At 43.9% G+C, this 23,081-nt stretch overlaps 1 protein-coding gene across 23 annotated transcripts in view; it reads left to right on the top strand.

Annotated features, from left to right (window-relative positions):
* LOC121308287 (protein 4.1-like) overlaps positions 1-23,081 on the top strand; it is a 53,305-nt gene that overhangs the window by 23,042 nt on the left and 7,182 nt on the right. For 13 of the 23 annotated variants that reach the window (XM_041240586.1, XM_041240580.1, XM_041240594.1 and 10 more), the window contains exons 2-20: positions 487-943; positions 2,440-2,664; positions 3,308-3,412; positions 4,596-4,638; positions 5,037-5,112; positions 5,961-6,179; positions 7,299-7,386; positions 8,069-8,221; positions 8,617-8,714; positions 8,910-9,082; positions 9,585-9,695; positions 12,221-12,331; positions 12,939-13,052; positions 13,517-13,633; positions 14,482-14,699; positions 15,939-15,998; positions 16,130-16,171; positions 17,862-17,924; positions 21,340-21,519. In XM_041240586.1, coding sequence (XP_041096520.1) covers positions 494-943; positions 2,440-2,664; positions 3,308-3,412; positions 4,596-4,638; positions 5,037-5,112; positions 5,961-6,179; positions 7,299-7,386; positions 8,069-8,221; positions 8,617-8,714; positions 8,910-9,082; positions 9,585-9,695; positions 12,221-12,331; positions 12,939-13,052; positions 13,517-13,633; positions 14,482-14,699; positions 15,939-15,998; positions 16,130-16,171; positions 17,862-17,924; positions 21,340-21,519 — 2,646 coding nt within the window. In that variant the 5' untranslated portion in view covers positions 487-493. The remainder of the gene's footprint in view (positions 1-486; positions 944-2,439; positions 2,665-3,307; positions 3,413-4,595; positions 4,639-5,036; positions 5,113-5,960; positions 6,180-7,298; positions 7,387-8,068; positions 8,222-8,616; positions 8,715-8,909; positions 9,083-9,584; positions 9,696-12,220; positions 12,332-12,938; positions 13,053-13,516; positions 13,634-14,481; positions 14,700-15,938; positions 15,999-16,129; positions 16,172-17,861; positions 17,925-21,339; positions 21,520-23,081) is intronic. The other 10 variants (XM_041240587.1, XM_041240581.1, XM_041240589.1 and 7 more) reach the window with 8 other exon arrangements.

A 23,081-nucleotide genomic window follows, 5' to 3' on the forward strand; every position in this document is an offset into this window, starting at 1 on the left:
CTGTTAAATAGACCATTCTAACCCTGTTATGATACAAGCTCTTGAGCTCCTATTCTGATGCCTCACATTTATTTAAGGTCTCGGTCAAACTAATCCGGGAGTTTATTTTTCGCTTTGTAGGTTTGCGCGGTCTAGGCAGGCCTCCTTTTTAAATGAGGTTTCCCAAGGCTATAGGGTTCTCTCTTAGAATACGGAACTGTAATCTTGAACTATAATTGTTTTGCTCCTTTTTAGAGCGATTTATTTATGACATCAGAACAGTGGATTATAGCTTTATGTAAGTGTATTTGTAAGTGTATTTAGAACAGAAGAATATGATTTGCTATGAAGACATTTCTATTTGAATATCAGAACACATCTGGTAGAGACGGAGTCGCTAACGTATATAACATACAGTATGAATGCAAGTGTAGGTGGTGGGGAAACTGCAAACGTCTGAGATTGGTCTGATGTGTGTATGCAATTGTTTTTTTTCTTTGATTTCAGTTTCAACATGACGACAGAAGCCAGTTCAGTAGGCGAGGCGGAGAGCCAGCAGAGGCCCAGTGAACCCGAGGCAGAGCAGCGGCCCCCACCAGCCCAGGAGCCCGCCGCCTCGGAGCCCCGGGAAAGCTCAAAGGAGGAGCCGGAGGGGCAGGACAAGCCCAGCGAGACCCCCAGCTCTCCCGCGGAGGAGCAGCTGAAACCCCGGAGCCGATCGTCGGCCGGCCGCGGACTCTCGCGCCTCTTCTCCTCCTTCCTGAAGCGCCGCTCGCAGTGCTCGGAGGGAGAGGGTGCGGTGCCAGACAAGACAGGGGGCGGAGACAAGGACAAGGAGGCGAGGCCCGAGGTCCAGGAAGAGGAAGTGCTGCTCAAGGCTCCTATCGCTGATCCTGAACCCGAGCTGAGAGCGGAGGGGGACCCTGCTCTCGACCTGCACTCTCTGAGCAGCGTTGAGACACAGGTGAGGAACTGCATCCGGGTTCGGGGTCACAGCCATTGGAAAGCAATAGAAATCAAAGCCAAGTAAATAAATAAGATTTTAAACTTAACAGCAGCAATGATAAGAAGAGATTGCCCACATACCTTCTGACATGGAAGTGTCCAGACTAAAAACTTGTAGTTAAGTAAGCTACTGCTATCCTGGAATGTGTGCGTTTGCGTATATATTATAATATAAAATAAAAAATAATTTATTCAGTTAACAACCAGAAATTGTACAAAGTGAATGCGTCCATGCATCATGTTCGAAAAGTACCCTGAAAGAGATGATCAGCCCCCTTAATGCTTTTCGGTTTTTCTCCGATGAAAGATTTGGTAAGAATATCATACGCTTCCTCAAAAAATGTTTTATGGTGATAATTGGCTTCCTTGGCAGTTTCACAGATGCAGACCTGTTGAAAACTTTGTTTAGTAAAATACTGCTGTTTGGGGAAAATCGAGAGCTGCAATCAAGTCTGAGTTAAGTCAAGTCTTGAGCCTTGTTTCATATAGCAATGGTCACTGCAGCTCAAGTGGGGGTTTCTCTACCACTTCCATTCATTGTTTTCTGTAGGAAAACTAGAAGAATAATATTAGCATTGAGTCCAGGTCAGGATCACCGGGGAAAAATAAGGTCAAAGTCCATCAAAATGGGCATTTTTACCACCTTCAGACACGACCTCGCCATGCTGGGAATGAGTTTCATGCTCTGTTCTATTGGCATCTAGAATCTATTGGCACAGACTCACACAACTTCAGAGCAATAAGAGAAGCTCCTGTAAAACCAGTGTCTCAGTGTTATACAGGTGCAAATCCACTTAATAGCAAATTATTGCTCTAGCCACATAATAGCTTGTTTAATAAGTGGATTTGGATAAGGCTCTGATTCTCTCAGCAGTTGGTGAAGTGGCTTTGAGGAGAGACTCGGTCTGTGTGAGTCATCATGACTTGTGTACAGTTATGACTCCTGTTCCCCAGGAATCACTGTAGCTTACTAAATAAATGGGGACCTTTTGGCTCCAGCGCTTGTCTGTTGTAGCAAAACTCGAAGAACGATTTTTTCGCCATGGCCACAAAAGTCTGTTCTAGTGTCGCTAGTCGGGTGTGATGGAATATTTGTATTCTACTGTAGCATTCAACTGTTTAGTGCAAAGCTTTTGCAATAAGTATATCAGCTACACAAGCCTGGTTCCCATCTGCCATCACAACAGAGTTGAAAGAGATCTGAAATCAGTCCCAGTTGTTCCCATTGGCACAAGATCAGACTACTTGGAAATGGGAATGGGGGTTAGTAAAGATCATGGACTGGCAGACATGCCTGTCCTTGTCTCTGTCACAGACCTAATGACACCCCTTTGGTCCTCTTTAGATGGAATGCCCTATTTTTTAATTCACACTTCTGCTGTAGCTGCTAGATCTCATTCAGCTGTAGGGGTGTCTCTGGTTTGAAGGACTGGGTTTGTTGTTTTTGTGTTGCAGCCGGCTCAGGAGGACCAGAAGGAGGACCAGGACACAGAGGAGGAAGAGGAAGAGGAGGAAGAAAAACAGGTGGGAACCGAGACCGAGGGTGGCAAGGAAGGTGGCGACTCGGAGAGTAAACCCACTGAAGAGTCCAAACCCGGCCCAAAGCTGCCCCGCAAACCCAGAGCCATGCGCTACAAAGTGTCCCTGCTGGACGAAGAGGTCTACGAGTGCGACCTGGACGTAAGACCGAGATTTCTCTGTTTCACTATCTCCGTCTGTCACTGTGTAACAGGAGTATAATGAATGAAGCCCACGGTCACCAATTACATAGCATGTGTGTTGAACTTTGTGTCTGTCGCTTTCTGTCACCGGGGCCTTTGCACTGAAGCCCATGGCAATTGTCTTCCTGAAGCAATACAATGTGTTACGTACAGGCAGTTTGCTTAAGGGAACTAAATGAAAAACTGTGTTTGAAACTAAATGAAAACTAAATTTAAATCTAACTTGGCCCCAGTTTGGGAGGTGGAAAAAATCCTGGGATTTGAACTCATGCCTCCAGGAGAGAGAAACTCAAATGCCTCACAAAACAGTCTAGAAACATTAATCCTGTTTATAAAAACTGACTTTGAATTAAAGGGTTATGAATATGGCCCAATTTCCTGCCATGCAGGGGGAATATTCCAGTTTCAATTGATTCAATTTGACCCGACCGGGATTTCTAAAAAAAAAAAAAAAAAAAGGCCAGAAATGTAGGATCGGCAATGACTGACTGGGATGTGTTAGACTTAAATGTTGGTCTGCGGAGTTGTTATTTCTAGACCTATATTCAGAACAAATGGTAAACTTCACCAGCTGGTCTGATGTGTTTTTCCTCTAATCTCAGAAACATGCAAAGGGCCAGGAGTTGTTCGCGAAGGTCTGTGATCATCTCAACCTCCTGGAGAAAGACTACTATGGACTGGCGATCTGGGAGTCATCCACCGTGAAGGTAAGACTGCAGCCTGGCTGTGTCTCTGACTCCAGGGAGGAGGAGGGGTGCTGCAGAACGAGATCTCCTTTAAAATCCCTGCTCCAGTCCAGATGTTTATTAAACTCCTCCCAAAACATCTAGAAAAACAATTTAAAAAAGGAGTTGCCGCCTTTTTACAAATAGCAAGCCGATCACGGTACATTGCGTTGTTTTGTTGTGCTGATTATAATTATTATTAAGAGAACACAATATGGTTTCGTTGCCAAAGAAACACCCTCTTCAGAAATGTTGCTGCTGCTGTTTGATGGCGTGGTAGAACTGTTTGCATCAGACGGAATCTTCCAGAGTGACTTCAGCAGTCTCCTGATCTAGCAAGGCCACTCTTGTACAGCTGGTCCCTGCTAATCTTCGATGGCCTGCGCAGCGACCCATAGAAACGCACCATGCAGCTGCAGGTTCCTCGTTACTTTTAATTTCTAAGAATGGGTAAATGCAGGCTCTATTTTAGCAGAGGAAATCTGGTTGTTTTTGACTACTTCTTGCGTCAAATTTCAAGCTAATTTAAAATGTCAATTGGCTTTATCTGTAGGTTAATTCTTCTTCAACTCTAAATATATAGAGTTTGTACAGCTCTTCAGCAAGGCAGCTTCAGGCTATACTTTGAGGAGAGTTGCCTGTTTTTGTAGAGTAAAGGGTTAAACGATAGATTTGTTCCAGTGGCACTCCTCTATGAAGTTACCAGTTTGGTAACGTTGCTGGGATGTTTTTTTCCCTTTCACAAAAACCCTAATAGTGCAGATTGCACCCTGGGGTTAATCTTGTTAAAACGGGGCCATAGGCTTCTGAAGTTGTGACTTAGCACTGCGTTTTTTTTCAGCCCTATAAAACTGCAGGCCTTTGACTCGTCTCCCACCTGGCCAGTGGGTATGAATGTGTCTGCTTTATGTCTGGGATCCTTTTAGGCTTTTATAAAATGCTAGCAATGTATTCAAAAGGGAAACAAAGTCCATGTTCATAATAAGTATGAATAAAACATATAATTTAATAGATGCAATAGAAATCGGACACATGCAGAAATCAAAATGTTAACCAGTTATTATTTGTTATGTTGATCACTGCAAAGTGTGTGTTACACACATTACCAGAGCGCATGCTTTAGTGAATTCATGTGGATTTGCAGCACTGCTGTTTTGTGTTTCAGACATGGCTGGACCTTACAAAGGAGATCCGGAAGCAGGTGCAAGGTAAGTGCTGTTAAACACGCAGCTCTGGGGTCTGCAAGTCCTGACATCACTTCACCGCACAGACGACCATACTGAAAATCAGCTGCACTGGAGAACAGGTCCAGTAGCTTTAGTTGGCATTTGTCAGCATAAAATATTAAGGTCAGAAACCAAGAAAAGGCCATTTGCAAGACCTTGAAAAAGACATCAGCTTGACTGTACTTAAATATTTCATGTCGTGTAATAGGATTTGAGCTTTTTTTAATTCATTATAGGAACTGTCTGTTGGAGCCAGATGACGAGAGAGACAGTCATTGCATGCTCAGTTACAGAGCGTCTGGTGGGAATAGCGGGTGGTTTTGCATTATACGCAGTGGGTGCTCAAGTCCTAATGATCCTCTGCTGTCTTTGCATTGCAGAAGTTCCCTGCAGCTTGACGTTCAATGTCAAATTTTACCCCCCGGACCCTACCCAGCTCACAGAGGACATCACCAGGTAAAGCACTCGATTCTGAGACCTGGGCCAATCCCTGGTTAAGAGCACACGTTACATTTACAGTGTATTAAGTGATAGATCACTCATAGTACCAGGCTGCCACATGTAGATGTGTACTACTGTGTGTATCGCAGGGGTGTAATGATGCAGGAGTATCGGTCACAATACAGTATGCTTCACCTATGCTTTTAATTATAGTTTTAATGCCAAACTGAACGAGTCAGGGTGAGTATTCATATCAACTATAAAACACTTCTTCACTGAAGAACCAGCTGGTGAACTGCAGTGAGCTGTGCTTTGTTTGTCTCTCAATACAAATGATACAGCCTCTTTTGCTACAACGCTACAAATAGTTCACCATTCATCAATGCTGGATAAATCCTCAAACCCCCCCCCCCCCCCCCCCCCCCCCCCCCAGCTGATCGGCAGTATAGCTTTTGTATTGTGTGAGAGAGGAGTCCGTGAGGCACTGGGTATGAGAAAATGCCTGATTTCTACACGCCAAGGCGTGGCACAGCGAGAAGCGATCACTGAAGCAGTCTGTTTCCTCTTTGAAACACTGGGTTCCACTGATGTTATCAGGCATGTCACATGGATTCCAATGCATTTCTTTAATAAAGGCAGTCAGCAGATGAGCTGGGAGGAGCATGCAAGGAGCTGTGCAGTGTCTTTAGTTCATTTATTGATACACAACCTGTTATCACAATCCGTCTATACACAATTGTTCGGCGCTAGCTATTATTCACTTAAATAGGAGAACTGTAAACACTGCCTTTATTCTGTCATCAGCCCTGCTGTGGGTTAAAGGGTGCTGGTGAATGAAAGCGCCCCCTGGTGTGTGCTTGCAGGTACTACCTGTGTTTGCAGCTGCGGAAGGACATTGTGTCAGGACGGCTGCCCTGCTCCTTCGTCACGCTGGCCCTGCTGGGCTCCTACACGGCGCAGTCGGAGCTGGGAGAGTATGACCCCGACCTGCACGGCACGGACTACCTGAGCCAGGTGCGGCTCGCCCCCAACCAGACCAAGGAGCTGGAGGAGAAGGTGATGGAGCTCCATCGCACGTACAGGTACCCAGCCCAGCCAGGCTTTCACTTCTTTACTTTGGGGTAAAAAACAAACAAACACATATGCATTGTAAAGTAATGCACAGATAGGAAACTGAACATGGTGCATTTACACATTACACCAATGGGGAAAATCCAAGGGAGGCGGGGACACTAGGCCAATAACATCAAAATGACACCCTGCTGTACCACGAAGATCTGCATGTCTATTGAAGAGAAACAAAAGATACCATAATGAAAAGAGGGACCACTGATTGTAAAGCCTTGGTTATTGCCCCTTTTTAATAGAAGCATCAATCACTTGGCATATCAGTCCCTGGATTAGAAGTTTATACGAGTGTGTATTGGGACTCCATGCAGCCTTTATCCAGTTTAATAGGATTAAAGAAACAGGTTTTAAAAGCCCTCCGTCAGGCAGCCTGGGTAATTGATTTACCGAGTGCTAGCGGCATCAGTAAGCAACAAGTCCTGCCTCATAGGACCGTCTCCGGCACCCTGATTCCTTACTGCCAATGAGAGCGCGCTCTGTTTCCGTGGCGACAGACAGACCAACATAAACCATGTTCTCCCCAGCCAATACGAGCTAAGCATTGCCTTCACTAGAGGACTGTTTCCAAATATAGCTACTTTTTATTTGTTGCACAATACTGTTCTGTGTTGAACATGTCGTGTGTGTGTGTTTTGAGCACACTGCAGGTAAGACGCTGAGAAACCCAGAGTCTGTTGCGGTGAAATGAAGTAAGGAAACCTCCCAACGCTTTCGGGGTGGTACTTTAATACGTTGTGTGTGTGTGTGTGTGTGTGTGTGTGTGTGTGGCTCTTGTGGTTTTTAGGTAAAAGGAGCGCCAGGCTGGAATGGTTTCAGTTATAACAAGAGGCTCCCTACACAACACTAAACTGGAATTGAAAAACAGGAATTCACTTTATTATAACTCGCCAAAAAAGAGGATTGGACTTGTGAACTACTATTAAGCATAGTGCTAGATTTTTTTTTTTTTAGAACTTTGTTTTATGCACAGGGTGACCTCTATACACAGGGTTCGTGCATTGGAATGTTGAGCAGTTCTTCACAGTGATTGGTTGATTGCTCCGAATCAGAGTGCTCTGTATCTCTGTTTGTAGGTCCATGACTCCAGCCCAGGCAGACCAGCAGTTTCTGGAGAACGCCAAGAAGCTGTCCATGTACGGGCTGGACCTCCATCAGGCCAAGGTGAGTGGAGTCCGCAGTAGGGGTCCCAGTTGTATAGGAGATTAAGCCATGAGAGAGGTGAATTGGTTACACCTAAGCTTGTGACCTCTAGGATACACAAAGAAGATCATCAGAAATCCAATAGATTGTTATGGTGGCCAAGAACAAACAAACACCTTTTCTAGGGACAGCAATTTTTTAAAATTCTGTTCCAAGTGGAAGTTAAGAAGATAGTATTTAATACACACAAATGCATGATTTATATACGGGAGACGGTGCTACGTAGTGGCGTTCTGGTGAAACTGTGCCCTTTTGCAATACCACTGATACTGATCCACCTGAAGAAGTGGACATTTTGTGAATTCTGACTGTAGAGATCGTGGCTTTTTGGGATTGGCCATAGTTATAAATTTAGTCGCCCCCCCCCCCCCCCTTTATCACAGGCCCCCCGTTTATTTTGTCTTTAGGTTTTTTGGTAGAATTTTGTATTGCAGTTTGGTAAATGCAGATATTTCTAAGACTGCAGATGAAAAGTTGCTGCATGTTGCTGGTACCTAATCACTTTATGTTTTGTAGTTTGGACTCAAATGACAATCGACACAAAAAAAAATGTGCACGTTGTGTTAATGCTAATCAGAGGTTAGGTTTGCAAAGCCTTGGTTTTCCTGCACCTGTGCCTGATCACTGTGTCTCTGTGCTGCAGGATTTGGAGGGAGTGGAAATCATGCTAGGGGTGTGTTCCAGTGGGCTTCACGTCTACAAGGACAAGCTCCGAATCAACCGCTTCCCCTGGCCCAAGGTCCTGAAGATCTCCTACAAGAGAAGCAGCTTCTTCATCAAGATCCGTCCCTCCGAGGTGCAGAGAGAAACGCGTGGTCTTGAGCAAAGTATCTCAAACATCATTGCTTCATGCCGCGGAAGATTGAATAGTCTTGTTTTTAAAAACCAAGGTCATTACCCGCACTGAGGACATGTTGGTTATGTCAGGCGCTCGTCCTGAGAACTCGTGTTCTTTACATGAGATGTGGTCGTCATAAGAATTCAATTGTGATCGCGACATGGTTTTGTCCCTCATAAGCCGCCTTGTTATAACGGCCCAGCTATTTCTTACTCCAGTTACTTAAGTGAGAGAGTTGGCACCAGCTTCAATACAGAGCCAGTACCAATTCACAGCTGATGCTGCTTTTGTAAAACAATCGCAATGATGCATGTGCTTTGTTGTGTCATCACTGTTTTCTGCGTGTGTTGCAGCAAGAGCAATACGAGAGCACCATCGGGTTCAAGCTGCCCAATTACAAAGCCTCAAAGAAGCTGTGGAAAGTCTGTGTGGAGCACCACACCTTTTTCAGGTACGTTTTATTTTCAGCAGTACCTGTGACAGCACTATCCTGTCGAGCCCCTGTGTCTCAAAGGATGCCCGCTATCCTGTGACTCCTCCTACTGCGGCAGTGTTGTCCCAGGTTGGCGTTTACAGCTCACTAGTGTGCATTGAGTGTTTCCAGCAGTCCCTGGTTCTCCAGTCTCATCTTGGTTATTCTCCCCAGGCTCACCTCTACAGAAGCCACCACCCCGCGGAGGTTCCTGGCTTTGGGCTCCAAGTTCCGGTACAGCGGACGGACCCAAGCCCAGACTCGCCAGGCCAGCTCGATGATCGACAGGCCGGCCCCTCTGTTCCAGCGCACTGCCAGTAAGCGTGCTTCTCGGAGTCTCGATGGAGGTTTGTCCTACCTTCCCATGTCGTTACTTTTCATTCCAGGTTTCCACCTGCAAATTAACCCAAGGAAGCTGTGTCCGATCTTTCACAAGAGAGATCTCCACATCTCAGACAGTAGACTTACTCAGACACGTGCCCTATCCACGCTACTTGTCATCACAATCCTGATGTCAACATATGTTAATTGTTATTTAAGTAGCGTGAATTGGGTGTAAGACTCAAATCGTCAGCAGTTTGCTCCATTCCTGGTTTTACTGTGAATTTAATGACCTTGTTACCTTATACACTGTGGTTACCCAAGCTCTTATTAAAACCTGGAATGGTTGAAACTGCTATGCAGTAGTAGTCTTATTTCCATCCCTGAACTGGGTTACATGTAGTATTTAACAGTACTCTAGGAGTACCTAGATAAAGAGTGAGGCCCAGGACAGGCTGTGTAATGCCCCTGGTGTAAGTCCTGTTGAGAGCTCAGGGTCTTGTTCTAATTCATTGACCGTTTCTCCAGCGAGGGGTAAGTCTCCCCAGTCCGATTTGAAGCCGGTAGCGGAGAGGAAGGAGGAGGATTGGTTTACACTGCTGGACCCGGCCCGTTCAGAACCCTCTCTCGAGGGCTCAGGTATCTCGCCGAGACTGTGAGGCTTCACAGAGCTGCCCCCCTCCCTCTCTCGCCTCCCCTCACCGCTACAGAACATCAGCTAACGCACCTGTCACTGACTGCACTGCTCCTGTCTCCACAGGGCCTTTCTTTTAACCCTTAGCCGGCCTAACGTGCCAGAACGTTTCTGCCGATAATGACCACTTTTTAATTGTCGCCCATCACCTGCTGTAGTTGTCATCTGCCAGCAGTTAATTAAGTTTGCAGTAGTATCAGAAAAGAACGTCTTTAGAGCACGCTGTAGCCGCACAGAGTATATTTCCGCAAAGACAGTGTCTTTTCTGTTGTCCAGCTCACACACTGCAGTAATGCACTGGAACAATATGTGCTTAATGAAAAGCATGCACTGGAATTTCTGTCCTGAAGAATCCTTATAAAATTTGGTCCTCTAATTTTTTCTTTTTTTTTTTTTTTTTTAATTTGTGTGGCCGTTATTGGAGTAGCTATCTGTTGACTTCAATGGTGGATTTGTAGATATGTAAAATACACAGAACAGAAGGAGGGTGTGGGAACTAGTGAGAATGTTGATCACACCAAGTAAGAAAATGTATTTTAACATAACTTTCTGGCCAATGCATTCTGCTGTTCTGGATCACGCTGCACAGCAGTATGACCCTAGCAGTTCACAGTACTGTTCGGCGTGCTTCAATTTCATGCAGTGCCACAGGCCTGTGAAGGGTCTGCTCTGAGCAGGAAACACAATGTTCTGTTCAGTTTGTGTCCAGCGACGTTGAGCTGCTCTAACTGCTTATGTTGGGGGCTGGAACAGTATTTGTAGCCCCCTGCATCTGAACTAACATCACAGCTGTGTGTGCTGTCCTTGATTCTCTGCGTTTAGTCTTGTGTGTGTGTGTTCTTCATGATGTCTGACTTTTTATTGTCATTATTTCTGCGTGTCCTAACTAACTGCTTCAGGAAGTGAATTCAGCATTAATTGTTTTAATAATAAGTTGAATTCATTTTTTTTTTTTCAAATGCCAGTTTGTCATCGAGTGCAAATGTTTATTGTTACCCTGCTGGGAATAAGTGTGTACTTTGGAGTTTGGATCTAGAGAAGGGCTTATTTCATTGTGATGAATGTGGTCAGGACATTATTGTGAGCGTCACATTCTGGGTATGAATATAGAGGCATTGGTCTGTAGGTCAGGCTTGCAGTGGATGTGAGCCGGGATGATTTTTGCTTCTTCACCGTACTGATGGCTCTGATTTTGTATTCCTAACCTTGTCTGGGGAAGGATGCCAGGTTTGGGCTGTGACATGACCACTTTTATTCCTTTCTGCACAGCAGATGACACTGCAGTTCTTTCAGCACTCTGTAGCCCAGTCACCCAGGACAGCAGCAGTCTGAAACGAGTTCTACAACAAAGGCAGGAAAGTGTGCCTGGCCAGCCCAGAAGGAGCAGGCTGCAAGAGTGCCCAGGCAGGGCGAGGCACGGCATTCCAGGAGCTGCCCTATTGCGTCAGGATCACACCCCCAGACATTTTAAAGAGATTCGAGCTAATGAAATGATTTGAGAAGTCTTGCCTGTCTGGCACTTCCCGTCACTGTGTCAGCGCTGTTTTAAAAGAACCCTGTGCTCCAGTGATATCTGGTATCGTGCCAGGTTTAAGATCTCAGTTTGCATGTGTTACGATAAGCCGGTCTGTTACTGCTGTGCTCTTCATTAGTTTAACCTCAGCTGCGTTTTTGGGGTGAAAGCATGTTGCTGGTTGCAAAGCATGGTTAGTCGTTACGGGGGAAGCAGCTGATCGGTTCATTGAAATGCTGTGCACTGAGGGAGGCGCTAGATACATTTGCATCCATTCACTTAGTTTTCCCTTGCATTGGTGTGTACAATTTCACTCTCCAGGTGACTGTGCAAGGGCCGGACTACCTAAAAGCAAACTGAGCTTTCCTCAGCATGGTGTGCTTCCAGATATTTAGTCAAATTAACTGCAGGTGTGTTTCCCTCAATACTGCACGTTGGAACCAAAACCTGTAGCACTCCCACAATTGTGTTTTCCGGAACCCAAATTTGATTGAACTTTTCATGGACATTTATACATTCCCAAATCCACAGGGAGGAAACAAGCTCATTTTAAGTCTGACTTAAGCATATCTGGAGACCAGCTCCTCCAATTGTGAGGAAACTTGCTAAAGATGTTCTTTAACATAGACCATGGTGATCTGCTTTATAACATGCCAGAATGCTGCTTGTTCCTGACCAGTTAAAATGTCGGAGCCCTTACATTGATTGATCAGTATGCACAGTGTAATCCCTGCTGACTAACCACAGTGACAGTGGTGTGTCCCCAGGCACTGTAACCTGAGACTAGATCGTTTATCAAGCAGGAAGGACCCCTGTAGAGCAGAGTAATGCTATTGTCAACCAAGGAGATGTTTTGAGCTTGTTTCAGACGGGGTTGTTTTAGGGTTCAGAATACAATGGCTTTCCCTTTTAGAGTATGTGAAGAGGCTTGTTCTAACACATTCATCATTTCTTCAGTCGGGGACGAGTCCCACCAACCTCAGCCAATAGGAGCAGAGAGGAAGAAGGAAGATGATTGGTTTGTGCTGCTGGACCCCTCCCGTTCGGAACCCTCCCCTCGGCCCCCAGGTACCTCACTGCAGCTTTGAGGCTTTGCAGGGCTGCCTCTCTCTCACCATCGCCTCCACTCGCCTCCGCCACAGCGCCCCCTGCAGCTGGGAGCAACAAGTCCTACTGAATTTTAATTGCATGAGACTCTTAACCGGTAGCGGTAACAACAATAACTTTTTTAAGCAACTTAACAAAACCGCAACTAATTCCATTTTACTAATAAAGCAATACAGTTGCTTCAGCAATGGGATCGCCGCGTTTGAAGTTGAATTAATAGTCCGGTTTAAAAGTTTTTAACAGTTCGCTTCTTGCAAAACGCCCATAGTAACAATGAAAAGATTCTTCGCTGTGCTGTGCTGCGAATGTATTACATGTTTGAAACTGGCTTTCCAGTGTCTGTACTGGATGCATTTAAATTCTAATGTGTGGTAAAGAAATCAATGTACATTTATTCAACAGAAAGTACTGTAAAGTATTACCAGTATGATAGAATTTAAATTCAAGCACACTGTCTTGGTAGTACCAATAGTTTGATTTTCGGCAAACTCAGTAGCCTGCTGTACCCAGTGTGAGAGTCTTACTGGGAACGCAGGGTCTTGTTCTAATGTATTAACCGTTTCTCCAGTGGAGGGCAAATCTGCCCAGTCTGATTTGAAGCCGGTAGCGGAGAGGAAGGAGGAAGGTGATTGGTTTGTGTTGCTGGACCCCACCCACTCAGAACCCGCCCCTCAGCCTCCAGGTATCTCGCCGCGCTTTTAAAGAATCTTAACAAACCCGCTACAACGTACTGTAGTTGTTCCAGGAGTGAGGGTGGCCATCTAACCCATGAGCTTCCAGCCAGCCTCTTGAGTGGAATGACCGCAGTATTTTTCTTCTGTAACAAGTAGAAGGAAAGTTTCAGCCTGAAACAGAGCCGAATACAGAGAATTGGTTTTACCGTTCCGTTATTCAGTTTGAATTAATGTAAGGCAAATTCCAAAACTCCATATGATAAAATAATAATAATAATAAACTTGTTGGCATTGAATATGGAAGTTATTCAGTGCTAGATATCACAACGCATTTTGAAACGTAGCTGTATTGTACACGTCCGTGCTCGGAAGCGCTCTGTTGAGCCCACAATTTTGTTTGTTGTGAATCTATGGATGACTCCATTATAACTCAAAGGGGCTTCAGAGTTCTAACACATTCACATTTCTGCAGCTGAGGGTAAGGCTCCCTATCCTAAGCCAATAGGAGCAGAGAAGGTGGAAGTGGAGGAGGATGATTGGTTTGTGCTGTTGGACCCCACACGTTCAGAACCCGCCCCTAAACCCCCAGGTACCTCTGTGTGAAAAGCTGCCTCCCTCTGTCGCCACCTAGTGCTCAAAGCTAGAATTCGCCAGGGATGGAATACAAGGACAATGGAATAGAGAATGACGTTAGACAATGAAGAATCCTAATAGATAAACTCAGGAAGAGATTCCTATCTGTTTTGTGCAATAGAGAAAGGGAAAGGGGTGTGGGGGATTAGGTGGTGCACTAGTTTTTTATTTCAGGAAGCCAGAGTTCGAATCAGATCATTGCAGTTTGGTGTTCTCAACTAGGACATAATTAGTATAATCCACATCACAAGATCTCTGCAATTTCAATCAGATCTGTGCCTTCAGCTGTAGTTGCATATTTTCAATGTCCTGAACACCAGCCAGTGCTATACATAATATTCCCTGTTTCAGTGTTTAGCTATGATATGCAATGTCAGTGACCTTCAGTGCTGTCCTTCATAATAGATATTTTTTTTTAAATGACTGGGCTGCTCATTGTGTAAGAGTCTACCTTGATCCAGTGTTACACTGTTGAACGGACGCATACTGTATGTGTGGCTTACAGGGCTGGAATTGCATTATAGGACATTCATATCTGTTTGTTTTTCACGTGCAGTGGCATGAACAGGGTATACAGTAATGCAAAGTTGAACATGTTCTGCACAAATAAGTGTGTGTATAATGTTTGTATGCGTTCTCCACATGTGTCTGTGTCTCTGGTTTTATATGTGCTCCGTTAACATCATCATCAAATAACGGCATCCGTTTCGCGATGGACAGTTACTGTTTCCCTCAAGTCTGAATTTGAAACCCAAACTAACCCAGCTTGTGTTCTCCCCCCCTGTCCCCCTAATCTCCACGCAGCGATGGTGGTGACCCCTGATAAGAGCCCTCGCCCCGTCAGCGCCCCAGTCATCTCCCAGGGACCGCAGGGAGAGGCCAGAGCTCAGGCGCCTGCCACGGCCAAGCAGGACCAACGGGAGGTCACTCCAGCGGTCACGCAGGAGGAGAGGAAAGTAGAGGTCAAGCCCGAGGTCAAGCCAGCTGAGCTGCCCTCCAGACCGGAGCCAGTGCAAGTCAAGGTACAGGGCACCCATTCAGTACAGCGTGGACTTTATAAAGAGCCTCTTGCATTGCGATCTACAGCTGTGGCCAAAAGCTTTGCATCACCCTATAGAATTAACTCATTTTGATTCATAAAGTCGAATAAAACCTGCTGAATAATGTTACGTTATCATATTGAATTGCATACCTCTTTGTAGTTTTCCATGTACTTAATGAAAAATTGACAATTGAAAAAATTGACATTTCGAAATTTAACATGAAATACTGTACTACTATGGCTTCTGCTATATAATTTTGTAGTTTTGTAGGGTACATGATCTTAAATAATATGTCCTAAATTATGTTTTTTAAGTCATGGCTCAATCCTAAAATTCTAGGTGATACAAAACTATTGGCCAGAGCTGCACAAGCCTGCTGTTTTGTAGAGCTGGTCAAAGGGGCCCAAGACATTTGTAATATACTTAAGGGGCTCTATATAAATATGCATGGTTATTTGGTATGGGCAGTTCAGTGCCACAGTACCTTGGTCTGTTCTTGTAGCGCAAGCTTGACACTCAGTTTGCAAAATGTCATGTTACTGTATTTAAGATTCAGTGTGTTCGGTCCTTGTGAGGAAACACTTTGTTTAACATACACATTCCAGCGTTTTTTTTAAACCGCTTGTCTGAGGGGGTCCAGACTTGAAAGCGAAGAGGTTTGGCTGAACCGCAAAAAATGTCAAAGAGCTGAACATGTTTAGAGCCGTGAATGACAAACTTGAACAAATTACTCCACAAGCATGCTTTTTATGGGCATCAGTTTTTCCACCAGACTCTAAAGTGTGTTCAAACTCTGACTGCCTGTATAATCTCTTATGTTTACATGGAAACAGTCCACAGAATAGGTATTCAATAATTATACTGCCTGCATTCACATCAACACTAAAAGAATACTTGCTTTGGTCTGTGCCTGTAGAGTTAAGCATTAGCAGACATTTGTGAACTTGGTATCAGGAATAGCAGACCATGGGAGAAAATAGTGGAATATTCTGTTGATCCTGTTTGAATACTGATCTTCTAAATACTGCTCCCTGATTTCAAGCATGCAATGGAATGTTAAGTGTCAAGTGTTCTGATTGGAATAATGGAATGCAGGTTTGCATGTAAACTTGATGAGTGTTTCAGGCAATGAGAAAGGTTCTATTGCGACCTGTCCCAGGTAGGTAAGGGCTCCTGCCCCTCCTGTCATATTTCTAAACTGTTTCTTTGGTGATGCAGATGCGGAGAGAACCGAGAGAAGCCCCGACAGTCACAGCCACAAACGGGGACAAATCTCAGGTTTGTACCCCCACCCCCCCTGATTGTCTCACCCAGAGAAATGAATTCACATTCCCATCCGCCCTTAACGAGGGCAGAACAGCTCGACACCAACTAACCAACCTGCCTTTCTTTTCCCTACTGGGAAACAGCGCCCCTCGGTGGCTGACGAGGAGCTGGTGCGAATGCGGAAGGTTAGATCACTACTGTCTACTCCAGTCCTTTTGAATAGGACTCTCCACCTCATCCATGCATCAGTAGAGCGCTAGTCTTTTACCACTTTGTTTAAAGAGACAGTACGCTTTCTTTCTCCACAGGTGAAATAGCTCGTCGTTTAGACCCTTTAGTGGTCATCGTATGCTTCCGCTTTTATTCTGGTTCTGATCTGGTTTCGATCCAGTCTGAAGAGTGGCTAGAGCTGGAATACATGAGCCTGGGTTATAAGTACGGTGCAGAACCATAACACACACATTGGAAGTAGGCACAGGTAGCAAATGTGGAACTGTGTAGTTTTCATTCTACAAAAATATAAACCGCTACCTGTTTGGGTACTCTCCAGGGGTTTTCGCCTATGGAGCTTGTCCTGCATTATCAGGCTTTTAAAAACAACTCTTAACAAAATTTTACCCCCAGACTTTTTCATTTCTCAGCCTTCTTTCGTAATTAAGTTGCAGATTTAAAATACAAACAAAAGTCTTGACTGTTGGAATAGTTTGATACCGCTGGATAATATCCTCTGCATGCAGTTTAAATTTACATTTAAATCAGATCCTGTACCCCACGTAGAGGCTGTCAATGTAGCGTTCAACTTTAACAAGGATGCACACGAGTAAAGAGTTGCACTGAGCAGTGGGGCTGTTAATTCAAAACACTGTCTCCCTAGGTTTGTCGGAGCGGTGTATCTACCACCTCCAGTATACCTGGACCACTTGTCTTCCATCCTCATTAACAGTCACGTGATCCCTAATGGAAAAACTACAAGTCCTGAGAAAAATAAAATCTGAAAGCGTGATAAAGGAGTGAGCTTCTCAGCTTTGATTCGGCTTCAGTCCCATTGCTAACTGAATAAGGATACATTATTGAGCTGCAGCTTCATATTACAGTAGGGTCCTAAGAGGTTTCACTGGTCTGTATATTTTATGCAGGTATCTGAGTGGAGATATTTAAGAAGATCTTGCAGAGATCTCTATTATTGCAGCGTTGCCTTAAAGAGGCATTCTGTACACAACTGGAAGTGCACTAAACACAACTGCATGTGCAATTGGGGTGTAGTGTAATCATGTAAAGTCTTGTGGTGGAAAGCTCTAGCAGTCTGTAGAAAAACAGGGTACTGTCTCTCTTATTTTACCCATACCGCTCCCGAATCTGCCTGCCTGCCTGTCTGTGTGGTCCACCCTGACCCCCTCACTGTCCCTCCCCTGCTACCTGATCCACCGCCCACCCAATGCTGCAAACCCCGCCTTGTTGATTTGTGGGTCTCAGTGAGTCTGTTTTACTGGTCTAACCCACAGCATGCCTCAGTCCCACTGCGCTTAAACTGAAAACCCTGCTTGGTAATTTTGTTGTATTTAGTCAGTTGGTCACTGCTGGTGGAAATAGCCAGTGGGGTTAATATAGAGTGAAGCGCGGTGGTATTTAGACCTGCTGCGGTTTGTATGTCTCAAACAGACCTCTGTGTGTTCTTGTGGGTCCATGAGCTGTGCTGAATGTACCTTTATTATTATTATTGTTATTATTATTATTATTATTATTATTATTAATAATACTTATATCTATACATCGGCAAGTTCCACAAGAATGACATTATAATTTTATTATTTTTTTTCTGCTTTTTTTTTTTTTTTTTTCTTCCCCTTGGTTTTTACTGTGTTATTCTTTTCACAGAAAAGAGCTAAGAAAATTGAGGGTGAAACTATTTATATCAGACATAGCAATTTAATGTTGGAGGTTTGTATGAACTCAGAAGCTGTTTGTCACTTGCAGTTTGTTTTATTTGATTTGTTGCTTGGCTACCATTTTGCTGTTGCATGCACTGCATGTAGTGTATTATTATTATTATTATTATTATTATTATTATTATTATTATTTTATTTATTATTAATCTTTGCATGTTGGCTGATAGACCTGAAAACCTTGTCGCTTGTAATGCGTGTTTTTTTTTTTTTGTTGTTGTTTTTTTAAAATCATTTAGTAATTTCTCCATTTTAGCAGCTTGGTGTAAAATATATGATTGGGATATTGGTGGCATCCAAGTATCGTTGTATAAACAGTCTGGACACTGAGAAAAAAATGCACTACTTTCCACTCCCATCCAGTTTCAATAGTGCTGTACACCCCTTCAGAACAGGCACGTTCCTACTGTAGAGTAAAACTGACATGTTTTAGAATCCGTTTTCTTACCTCTTCTTAGCAGTAGTGTTGCTGGAAGATCTTTTCATTGTTTGGTTGCATTTTATGCTTTGAAATATGCTGCCCTATAGATAGAGGTGTGTGCTGCCTTTCAGACTCCTCTCCTGGTCTTTGTTCCAACCCTGTTGTGAATTGTATGTTTGACCCAATTACAGCTCCCTCCAGACCCTGAAGCAGTTCATTATCTCATTTTACTTGTTAAACCTGGAGTGGAATGTACACCCTGATTAGACACCAGTGGTGTACAATCTGGATTCAATCAGACCCTGCAATCCACAGCAAAAGTACTAGAATGCAGCAGCTTATCTGTAGCATTGCATTGGAAATATGTGCCTACTGTGAATTCACAGCACAATAAAAGGGGGACCAGTAATAATGTTAAAGCTAATAAATTCTAGGTATAAAAATTGAATTTTATTGGAATTTAGTCCATTCTACTTAATGGTGTAAATGCTTTGAAAATAACTTTCAAAGAGTTTTGTGGAGTGTAGTAAACTGAGGGGCATGGTTTTAACAGTGCAGCCTGTGTCCTGGACAGAATTTAAAATCAATCAGTTTGAGATCAATTTAAAAATGGCTTAACTTGACAAAGTGTATTGCAACAATATCCATTGAACTGTAGTACGTCTACAAGGCCAACCCTTGTCAGGCTGACAAACAAAAGGCATTGTTTTGATTGGTTGGGTGGAGCTGTCATAAAAGGTACAAGGCTGCTGATTGGCTGATGGTTGTTGATGTGTTTAATATTGCATCTTCTTATGTTCTCCTTGTGTTTCAACAGACTATTTGCATGTTTTAGCTCAGATTCTGGTTCCACCCCCCTTCTACACCTCTTCCCTACTTCCTACCCCCCTAATTTTGAAGATACATTTCAAGAAACGTAGATACATTTCAAGAAATTACATTTGTTTCTGTAGATCTCTGCCACGTTTCATTGTCACTTGACAAAACAGAAGGGTATGGAAATAAGAAGAGCATCAACTCGCATAGTGAATCATAACTAAAAAAAAAAAACTTTGCAATGAATTACAGTGAGTCGTTAAACCTTAACTAGCCTATTACTGAAGTCTAGTGAGCTTGTACAAATTCGCTGACATACTGAATACAGTAATGTGTTTTTAGAAATTAGCGTTGGTTACAAAAACCAAACTCCCCTCCCCTGGACAGCCTGACCTCTAGAGGGAGCTCTGATAGAAATGCACTGATCACTGGATTCCCAGTCATATATTTCTGCAGCATGTATTGCGATGGGCTAGTGCTTCTGCTGCTGCTTTTGCTGCTGCCATTCTAGCCTCTCTACTTTATCATTGTGTGACTGTGTTCCAACATCGTCATGGAAACCAATCATAGTAACTCTTGGAATTAGCACTGCATCTATCATCTCCACTTCCTTCTTGGTTATAGTAGTTGGCGTATAAAGATTTTTAAATGTGTGCTGTGTCTGTCTTTTTTTCCTTAATTTTCTCTCTTTTTTTTTTTGAATGACGCTATTGCCGGGATGGAAATAAGACTTTCAGGGTTTTGCCACATCAGGAAATCCAAAATAAAAAGAAACCCTAAAAATATCCCCTTCTGTTGACGAGTTACATTTGTGCCCGGTGAGATCCGGATATCGCAGTTTAACAAATACCTACCTAATGAGTTCTCTGAATTAAAATTGGGGAAAAAAAAAAAATGCTTGGAGTGGCTGAAACAGCTCTTCAGTGTGAGTCTTCTTTCTATCTCTTTATTACAGTAGCGCTAGTAGAATGGCTGGTTGCTTTACTCCATTTGTGGGTGTAGCAGCGACTGTGTAGAAGTCTTGCAATGTCAGGGCTGCGGTTCATGCTGGCACACTGGTACAGGCTGGGTCCACACATCCTGGGGTTTACCCTGTTGTAGCCAGGGATTGGTGCTGTGTAACGTATACCCATCTTTATAGCACCCCATTCAGTAGAGTACTGTTAGGAATCAGTAGGGCAAGCCTTTGTTTTAACTACAGTCTGGACAGGACTTCAGTCAGTCAAAGCCCATACATGTTGAATGGGTTGAAAATGCCAAATTTTAACAACTGTTGGCATCATGGCATCTTTTTTTTTATTCAACAAATAGCAAGAAAGTAGTGTGACCACAAACTGCTTCAACCTTTGTGATCCCCCTGTTTCAAATTGCTTTACACTTTTTAAGGAGTCTCAGCCCTTTTAACAGATTGAGAGGGGGAATAAATGTAACTTTTTTGTAAAGCTTGGCCATTCGAAAGAAGGAACAGTGCTTGTATGTGCGCATATATCTTTGTTTCCTGTTGGGGCGGCATATATGAAAGAAAGAACAGACTCTCCTCCCTACAGCTTTACCCCACAGCTGTCCCGTCTGACGCTAGTCTTTAGTCTGTGAAGCCAGCATGAACGAGTTCTGTGAGCCAAACCTGCAGTCTTCAAAACCAGTCCTCTTAAGCAATGACCATTTTACTAACGTCAAAGGCCTGCCTTCAGTGGGTGTGTTCTGTTTTCAAAAGTTTGCTTGAAAAGTTTCCCTTTTTTAATATCAAAACCTGGTTTTGTTTATGAAGTGCACAGCTTTCACCCATATGATTGTCTGGGAGGTAAAGATTTACCGCTATGATGAATTACTATACTGTACACTGTAGCTTTCTGCTATGAAGATAATGTTGAAATATGAAAAAAACATACCTACTGAAATGATGGGTACGGCAAGCAAGCCAACACATGCTTTGTTATGGCTAGTGTTTGCCGATGTGCAGTAAGAATTTGGATTTTGTTTATTACTTCTTTAACTCGTGTGCCCCTCTGCGTCAAACCCACAGATGTTAATAAATATATAAAGTGGGAAAATTCATGCACCGGTTTTGAATGAAAATGGAAACTTCTATCCAGCAGTTTCAGTTTGTGTCATTGAAATTCTTTTTTTTTTTAACCCTGTGTGTGTGTGTTTCTCTGTTTCACCCGCGCTCCAGGATCTGGACAAGACGCAGGATGAGATCATGCGTCACCAAGCCAGCATCAGCGAGCTGAAGAGGAACTTCATGGAGTCTGTCCCAGAGCCGCGGCCCAGCGAATGGGACAAGCGTCTCTCTACCCACTCCCCCTTTCGCACCCTCAACATCAACGGACAGGTGCAGCCGGGGCCCGATGGGGTGAGTAGACGACACCCGGGGCGCGGGGCAGCAGAGGCTGCCTTACTCTGGTACCTTCCGGAAAGCTGCTTATCCAGAGCAAGAGCGGACCTTGCATGCTTGTTGGGCAGTAGCTTAGCGGCATTGGGGGTGTACAGAAAACCTTCAAATATTCCGACTAAAATAAATTTCCTTTTAAGGTGTGTTTGGAGATAAATTGTTCTTTATATCATCTGCAGCAGTACAGCGCCTTTGTATTGCTTTGGGGTCCTGTTAGATTGTTTAACCAAGCGACAGATCTTGTTTAAGTGATGAGTTGGAAGTTAAGTAGAGATTTGGACACAGAGGGAAGGAGGCGCTCCTTCACACAGAGTGGTGAGGCTATGGAATGGGCTGCCTCGTAATGCTGTGGACCCTTTGGAACCAGACAAGCTCAGATTGACTGGATGTACATTTTAAATAGTGGTAAAGATTTATAAATTGGCAAATATTTATTTAGTTAAAATAGACTCCCCAGTACAGGTAAATGGAACTGGTGACAGGGCTGCCTCTCTGGGTAATGTTGTGATGTTATGATGTCAGAAAACTGTACACACCTCTTCTTTTTAACCAGTCCTTTCTGGATCTAAAGTTTAATCATACTTTCATAACACTGGAGGCAGACAGAACATGTTGTCTTAGCCGAAGCTAATTTCAGAAGAGAATTTCAGTAGTTTTTGTTTTTTTAACAGAAGGTTCTGTTTGAATTATCTGCATATCCTCCGTGAGCGTCTTTTCTATAGCCCTGTTCTGAGGGACAGAGCATGATGAGATTGTGCATCTCCAGCTGTCAAGCCAGGAGTTTTATTTATTTTATTTACACATATGAGTGGCGCGGGTCTGACTGCCTCATTAGGGATGGGGTCGGTCTGCTTGTTAAACTGAACCTGAATTGGGTCCATCAGGCAAAATCCACCCAGCCCCCTGCAGCTAATACTAAATACCTTCATTCATTTTAAGTAAACCCCTAATGCATTGTGATAGAACTTATTTTTTACCAGCACACAATCTTTTTAAATTAATGCCAGATGAATAAACAGCAGCATGCCAGTTCACATGTAAACTCTTCATCATGCAGTGAGTCCGGCTGGCCACTGTGTGTCTCCACTGTTACAGCTGCCCTTCTGTATCTGAATCAACTGAATATACAAACCACTCTGTGAAGGTGGTTGCTTATCACTTGAGACAAGATTGCTAGAACTACAGCACACATGCATACAGACACGAACGGTACCCTGCTTAATGGGAGCGGCACTCGGACACACTTTCTTTTCTTTAGTTCCGGAATGGGCTACCCTTAAGTTCCGGAATGGTACTGAATGAATGACAGCAGGGACTGCTGCAGGCAAGGCATACAGCTGAGCTGCCTTCCTGTTCTTCTCTTTACTGATCATTGCTGTAAACGGATCAGATGTCAGATGCAAACATTTGCAGCAAACGCTCTGAGTCAGTGAGTGAATAGAAGCAGGGCTTCTGGTTTAGACCTTGCTGCACAGGCGTCTGATTGCCACTGGATTGTATGTCGTTTAGGGAGCGTCCATAAA

This window comes from Polyodon spathula, unplaced genomic scaffold (genome assembly GCF_017654505.1).
Source record: "Polyodon spathula isolate WHYD16114869_AA unplaced genomic scaffold, ASM1765450v1 scaffolds_633, whole genome shotgun sequence".
Taxonomy (NCBI): domain Eukaryota; kingdom Metazoa; phylum Chordata; class Actinopteri; order Acipenseriformes; family Polyodontidae; genus Polyodon; species Polyodon spathula.